General features: G+C 48.5%; 1 protein-coding gene across 3 annotated transcripts in view; it reads left to right on the top strand.

Moving 5' to 3' along the window:
- Nucleotides 1–364: 364 nt before the first annotated feature.
- The window catches only part of ARIH1 (ariadne RBR E3 ubiquitin protein ligase 1), a 51,649-nt gene continuing 44,248 nt past the window's right edge, over nt 365–7,765 (top strand). For 2 of the 3 annotated variants that reach the window (XM_071441915.1, XM_071441914.1), the window contains exon 1: nt 365–891. In XM_071441915.1, coding sequence (XP_071298016.1) covers nt 529–891 — 363 coding nt within the window. In that variant the 5' untranslated portion in view covers nt 365–528. The remainder of the gene's footprint in view (nt 892–7,765) is intronic. The other variant, XM_071441913.1, reaches the window with a different exon arrangement.

Raw genomic sequence — 7,765 nt, 5'->3', positions numbered from 1 at the left:
AATTTCTCCATGGAAAGGGCTGTCAAGCATTGGATGGAGACATAGTGGAGTCCCCATCCGTGGAGGTGTCCAAGGAAGGACTGGACGTAGCACTCAGTGCCGTGGTCTGGTTGACAGCACGGTGTTGGGTCTCAGGTTGGAGTCGATGCTTTCGGAGGTCTTTTCCACCCCAGTGGGTGCGGTGATTCCGCGGTGATTCCGCGCCGGTTCCCTGCCGCACCCACCCTGGCGCCGCGCCACACTCAACATGGCGGCGCGGGCATGAGGCGGGCGGGGGCTGGCTGGGGGCGTGTCGCGCACCCAAGATGGCGGCGGCGGCGGGCGGGGTGAGATGGTGGCGGGCGCGCAGGCGCGGGCGGGCGGCGGTGACGCGCGGGGCGCGCGGTGACGGAGCGCGGCGGCCGCGGCCCTTTGTTGGCGGCGGTTGAGGCGCGGCGGGGCCGGGCCGGGCCGGGGCCAACGGCGGCGGCGGCGGGGCCGGGCGCGGGGAGGCCGCGGGAGCCGCCGCCGCTCCCTCAGCGCCTCGCCATGGACTCGGACGAGGGGTACAACTACGAGTTCGACGAGGACGAGGAGTGCAGTGAGGACAGCGGCGCGGAGGAGGACGAGGAGGACGAGGAAGAAGACGAGCCCGACGATAATCTGGACCTGGGCGAAGTCGAGCTGGTGGAGCCCGGGCTGCGCGTCGGCGGGGAGCGCGACGGGCTGTTGGGCAGTGAGACGGGCGGGCTGGGCCCCGGCGGCGGCGGCGGCGGTGGCGGCCTGGGCGGCGGACCGGGCCCCGGCGGCGGCCCCGAGCAGGAGGAGGATTATCGCTACGAGGTGCTGACGGCCGAGCAGATCCTGCAGCACATGGTGGAGTGCATCCGCGAGGTCAACGAGGTCATCCAGGTGCGGCCCCCCGGCGCCGGGACTGGGGGGGACGCACCGGGGAAGGGGCGTGGGGGGTGGCGGGACGGGCCAGCGGCCTCCTGCGGGGCACCGGGCCCGGCGCGTCCGCGGACCAGGGCCTCACACACACTTATCGGTAACCCCGGGGCTGGAGCGGGCTCCTGAGTACCCCCCGGGGCCGGAGGGGGCTCAACTCGGTATCTCCGACGCTGGAGGGGCGGGGGGAGCGACTCCTCTCGGTACACCCTGGGGGTGGAGAGGACTCCTCGTCCCCCCATTCTCCCGGGAGGCCCCTTGGGCCCGGCCAGGATCTCGCTTCCTGCTGTGGAAGCGTCGGGAACGAGGCCTTTGGCACTGAAAGGGCTCCTCTTTCTTTGTGTGGTTGCGAGCTGGGGGCCGTAATCTATGTTTTTTTCTTGACTCCCCTCCGTCCTCATGGTGTTTGGGGGGTGTAGCTCCTCCAGCTCCTTCGCTAACCCGCGGAGTCCATGGCAAGCCCTGGAATTCCAGGAGAGGCACCGCTCTGGTTTTGTTGCCGTCTCCCTTCCCTTCCCCCCGCCACACACAGAGGTTGAACCTTGTGTTTATTTCCAGCACAGACCAGGAGGGGTACGAGCAATCCCTTCACAACCGTAACTTTTTTTACCCTCAGTTTTTAAGCGCGTCTCTTTAAAACTGAAATAGAGTTTGAAATAACATCTGCCTTCTTTAGATCAAAGTATCTACGTCTTATGTCTTGCCTCCTAAGTTTTTGGGGAAAAAAATCAAGCCATTGAAGCAGTTTAGCATCCTTTTCTAAATGTTCGTGGCAGGGTTTGGCTCCAGCTCACCATCAAGTTCTCGATTCAGGTCACTTTTCTTCAGGTGATGGGATTTCTTTAGTTCCCGTTTATTTTGCCATTACTCAGAGCCACTAGGAAGTTGCTACCCTTTATCCAGTATGCCAACGGGAATAGCATGAGAAATCTGTGGATATTAAATATTGAGGGATCCAGTGCCCAGAAAGCAGTTGCTGGGCTGGTTGTGTGTGTGTTGGTAAATCTCTTTAAATACGAGATACCTCAGTGAATGTCTTTTCTCCAACTGTCCTGTGCTCTGCAGTGGCTGTAACAGCAACTTTAAAATGTTCCTTCATGTGCTATAAATCCCCTGTAGTTTATATGGAACTTGATGCAAACAGCTGTAAAAATATTTGCGTGCTAAATTAGTAAATGGCATTCCTTGAGTCAAATTAAAGTTTATAACTTTAATGATAGCATTGCCCATGTAGAGCTGAATAAAGGAGTCTGCCCGGATTAGCTGATTACCCTGCAGTTAAAGAAGATCTCATGGTTAAACAGGGATGTTTCTTTGCTCCCAGTTATTGATCCTGATGTAGGCAGGGAAACAGTTGGCAGGCAGACATGCAAACAGTTGGGACCTTCAGCTTTTTACTCTTTCAAAGAGCCATTAAAATAGTGAGTCTGTGTTTAATGATTAAGATTGCAAAAGTCATGTCCCATTCTGTTTTTATTGAACAGACTCTGACATACTCCTTATCTTTGCATAAGACAAGTGGTGGAAAAGTTGCTGCCAGTGAGGAGCTGTGAGTGCTCCTGCTCCTGCATTTTCCAGACCTGGCTGGTGGACTCACCTGCATGTTCTTTGTGAATGAATTTATTAGAGAAGGTCCTGATTGCTGGTCTGAGTGGATTTGCCCTCCTCTTAAACCACCCTGAAGCTGTTTGACTTGTGTCCTAGACCTGTGAGTTGCAGAAATAGTGGAGAGCAATGGGTTGAGGTGACGAGCCCCTTGTTCTGCCCCATCCCCGGGGTGGCAGCTGGAGGCCTGACCCTGTGCTGGGCTCTGCAGAACCACCCCTGACCTTCCCGAGGCTGCTCTCCTGCTCCAGTTACTGCCTGGCGTTTGCAGTGGTTCCTCCTGCTTTAGCAGAGCAGGCTGCACAAAGTCTGTCTGTTGAGAATATCGTGGGTAAACTCAGGGCCCAAAACCAGCTTAGGCCCTGGAACACATCAGGAGAGGGTAGGAAAGCTCTCAGTTGCTGAGGATGGCTGTTAAATGCCATTTTCCTGCCATCACATTTCTGGGGTAACTGGCCTGACTTTGGCCAATGCTTCAGGATTTGCTCATCCTCACTCCTGTGGCTGCTGGTGAAATCTTCCAGGGCTCTGTTCTGTTTATTTCCTTGTGTTTGGCACCCAACCAGGATTGCTGCTGCTGCTTTTCTGGTTCAGTAAACCTTTTCTGGAGTCACATTGGCTCGGGATCCTGCTGCGGATCCTCGGTTGCTGAGCTGTGATTCACTTGTTCCAGTCAAGTACTGATGGCTTTGGTCCGTGTGTGTCTGCCGTGGGTTCTTGGGAGCAAATAGTGATGGTTGTGGTTACATTTTTGAGTGCTTTGAACTTATTTGTTCAAGGGAGATGTAATGTGCAGCCTGAAAACTTTAGCTGTGGGTCTTGTGCTCTCTAATGAGTGATTTTTTTGATGATCCAGTGTAAGGTATAAATGGGGTTTTGTTTTGCAGCTGCAGGGAAAGGAAAATGGAACAGGGAGCCACAGAATATTTTCAAGGAGGTATCTGAGCCATGGCAGGTGTAACTCTGTATTAAAACACTCCATTTGAGCAGTTACTAGCTGACAGGGCTATGGTTGAATGGTCTAAATTAAATTTTTTCTCCCATCCATTTGGTCATTTCCAAATGCAAGCTGTGTGTGAAAAAACATGAACTTTTCAGGGAAGGGATTTGATCTGATGGAGACTTTGCAGAAGTAAGAGCTAACTTGTGCCTAAGTTGCTGTTCACAGAGCCTGTGATTCACCCCTTAGTGTGGAATGGGCTTTTGGAGACATCTGCTCAGTGCCAAACTCTCATCACTTGGCCTCCCTAAGGCCACTGAACCTGCAGTGAGCCAGGCAGGTCTCAGATATTCAGAATATTTTACACTTGCTCTTTCTTGTCTGAGCATAAGCAGGATTTCAGGTGTTTAATGGTGGGTTTTGTACAGTATTTGGCACTTATGCTCATAATCTGATTTGTCTCCATGTGTCGCACAACAAGAATTCCCCTTGCTCTCCAAATGCAAAAATAGGGGTATGAATAACCCCTTAACCTTGTGCTGTTGGTTGGCTGAGACTTGAGTATTCCTCCCATCCTCTCCCTGTGATTAGGTGGAGCAGAGAGCCATTTGCCATGGTATTTGGAATTTTAGTTGTCTAAGTAAACAGGCGAGTTTCTGGTGGTTTTCCAGCTGCTGGCAGAATAAGTTAGCAAGGGACTGTAAAAACCTAGACATAGAGGTGCTGTGGAACAAAAGGCTTCTCCTCCCAAAGGTATTTTCCCACAGTTAAATGTCTTCCCCATATTCTTCCTCTCTGAACTTTTGTCCAATTAATCCACTGCCACTTCTTTTTTTATTTTTTTTTAATATCAGATTGCTATTTCCATTTTTGCTCTAGATTTTTTCTGAAAATAAACTTGAAAAATGTTTAGAATGGCATATTTATTTCTGCTCTTGAGTAGAGCACATGATGTTTCTCTGTAGCCTGGCTTGGCCCAGTATTCTCCTTGCTTTGTTGTAACCTTGTGCAATTCCAGTATTACCAGGTGGGATTAATTTCCCCTTTTTGCCTGCCTTTTTCTGGAGCATTCCAATGACATTGTTGTGATGTCACTGACCATATTCATTCTTCCTGGACTTTGTAATGTTGAGGTATTGAAAATACTGGGATGAAGCTCTGAGGTGGCAGAAAAAGGAGTTGAGCCTCTTGTTTTCTTTCCCCACCCCACAGCAGGGATCAGGATCCTGGATGAGGCTGGGTGTTGTGCCTGGCCTGCATGATTGTGAGCATGTTTAGCTTCAGACCTGAGTTTGCTCTGGAAGGATGTGGCATTCTTGGATCCAACAAAACTTAGTCTAGCTCAAAAATACCTTTTCTTTTGATTAAAGGCTTTAAATTGGATTTTTTAGAGCAGACCAGGTCAGATGTAACATCAGGGTATTTGTATCAAGTACAGGTTTCTCATTTACATTGTGGACCTGGATGACTTCTTTGGAAGCAAGGTGAGGTCCTTGCTGGTAGAAGCTTTGCCATTAAAATAAGTCCAAACCCCAGACCACTCAGGAGTTAAAAACCCCTCTTTGTTGAGGAGTGCCTTTTCCCAGAGGCCCCTGGAGTTCACAGCCCTGGTTAAATAGAGCTCTGTGATGACAAGTACAAACCCATTGTTACAGGAGGGGTCTTGTTAAACAGTGGCTTCACTTGCTTGGACAAAACATCCTGAATTTCAGGCAGAACTTAGGAAATCTTCCCAATCCTGGTGTAATTCAGCATACTGTGGGCAGCACATTCCAAAGGTATTGCCCAAAACAGGGATGACTTGCCAGTGAGCAACAGGAATTGCTGCTTGTAGTACAGGGTCGTGCTTAAAGCTGTATTTAATGCTGAAGATGACATCTTGGAAGTTGGGAGTGCTTGGAGCTGCCTGACAAGGATTAGGTGGGAGTCTGTGGGTGGAAGCACTGGAGGCTGGTGCTGCTTCCATCCGGGCCCTCTCACAGCCCGAGGTGCATTAGCAAACCTCCCTGTGGTTACTTATTTGATAATAAAATTCATGTCAGGGGCCTGAATGTTATGATGCTGGGAGGAAATGCTTTGTGAAACCCCATGTTTCTGTCATGTGGTGTTTATAAGGTGTTTCATTATGGTAGGAATGCATTTAATATTTCCAAGGAATGGAATAAACTTGGTTGTGACAAAGCATTCCTGGAATCTTGTATAAGCAATCACTCCAAAGCTTTTGGAAATGACATGGTGTCTGTTCCTGACTGCCAAGACATGTAATTCTGAGTATTTATAGAATTTTTTTTTTAGTGTTACTTTAAATTTCAGCATTACCAGGTAGAAAAGTCTTGTTAAGTCTCTAGAGGAATTTCAACTTAGTACTTAGATATGACCCATTTGCTTTGTGCTTTATGTTTCTGTTAGTCCAAATGCAAATCTTGTGGTTGGCCATGTGTGAAAACATTTGATGCTGGTTGCTTTTGTCTCAATGTAGTTTTCCCAAAATCACAGCAATGCAGCCTTTTCCTTAGAGGCCTTGGGGTGCAGATGGGAATCAATGTGTTCTGGGATGTTTCAAAGTGAAACTGAAAACACTAATTTTTTTTTGAGCTACTTTTAAATGTTTATTTCCAGAAAGCTAAAACTAAATAGTAAATACAGTTGTAGCTATTCCCTGTGGGTTTAATTTCAGTGAGCAGGACCATCCCTGCTGTGCAAAGTAGAAGGGTTGTTTCTGCTATAAAGTGGAAGCTGTGAGACTGCAGTTGATGCAAAATGAGGTATTTCTGGGTGTTAAAGCATCATTAAAAACAAAAACATGGATTCCCCTTTTATACTTGTCCCAAACTCTGACCCCTTAGTTTTAACCTTGCACGAGTTCAAGTTTCTAACAGCAAATAAACCCCAGAGCTCCAATGCCCTTTGGAAATGTAGGGCAGTCCTGTGTCTTTGGCACCTGTTGAATGGTTTTCAGTTTTCTATTTCTCAGCTAATTTCTCTTCCCCTTTACTCCATTAATGAAACAAATGAGAATGTGGTTCTGCTGTTGGTGTCAGGTGTGATGGTTGATCTCCACATTGTACTTGTTTTAACAGCAAGTCAATGTTTTCATCTGGAATTTCTTTGTAGGAGCCTTTTTTTTTTTTTCCTGGAGAAGGTAGCAACTCATTCCTGTGTTTAGGAGAGCTGGTTAACTGGGAAAAGAACCTGGAATTGTCTGTAACTGATAAGGCTGGAAGTTCTTTCCAGATAGCTCAGTCCTCAACTCCAGGGTCCTCCAGATTTCTGGTACTTCTGTAATTATCAGGCTCTGAGTATTGTAAGTGATGTTTTCTCTTTGTGCCTGGCTGTGCTGGATCCCTGACAGCCACAAAGGATGTTTGGAGGCCGTTGGGTGCATACAAGTGCTTAATGCTGCTGGATTCATCAAGTCATTTAGGAGCTTCAGCAACTGCAAGGAAATTGCAGCCTCGTTTATTGTAAAACACCTTGGGAGGGTTTGTAGCTGCTCAGTAATGCCAAATGGTGCATTTGAGCACAGCCCAGAATACAGATGCCTCAGGTTTGGGAGAGGGCTGCTGGCTTTTTGTGGGGGATATTGGTGCAGGAGGCTCTGAGGGGATGAGGCATTCAGGTGGAGAAAAATAATTACTAATTTGATAATGGAAATGCTGATAATATTCAAGTATCTTCACCATCCTGGATGTTTGGTGTTGGGAGTGTTGGAAACCCTGAGCTTGGCCTGTATGGAATTCCTTGCCTTGCTCTTAGCTTTTGATCTTGAGCTGTGATGGAAACACTGTTTAAATGAATGCTTTGAAAACTGCCATCCAGGGCTTCCCTCAGTAGTTGTTTCAAGTGTTACTGGGTTTGTACTTCACAGGTGTGTTCCTTGCCTGAATTTGGAATGCCCATGTAGGCACAGAGGCTCTTGCAGGAGTGACCCCTTGTTTAGGAGGTGTAGCAATGCCAGGTCACAATCTCTGGTACTCAGAGCAGCTCACTGTGGTGAGAGTTTGAACCACTGTACATACACAACACTCAAACAGAACCGTTGGCATTGAGTCTTTTCCTTGTTTTTAAAGACTGAGAACTTCTTCCAGATGTTGGGAATCATTTCAGATCCAAAACCTGACGTAGATAACTTTTGACAGCAGCAAAGTCACTTGGAAGAAGTGAGTAAGCCCTTGTGAAAGCCTCTTGGGCAGTTGTGGCACATTTTGGCATTGCCAGCAGTCTTGCCTTGAATTTTGGGCAACTTTTTGGAACTGGTGGAGCCCAGAGCTGATAGGCATTGCCACTGCCTAG

The sequence above is a fragment of the Agelaius tricolor genome, unplaced genomic scaffold (genome assembly GCF_023055355.1).
Source record: "Agelaius tricolor isolate 1412-34295 unplaced genomic scaffold, bAgeTri1.0.p SCAF_16, whole genome shotgun sequence".
NCBI lineage: Eukaryota > Metazoa > Chordata > Aves > Passeriformes > Icteridae > Agelaius > Agelaius tricolor.
This window is presented reverse-complemented; position numbering and strand designations above follow the sequence as displayed.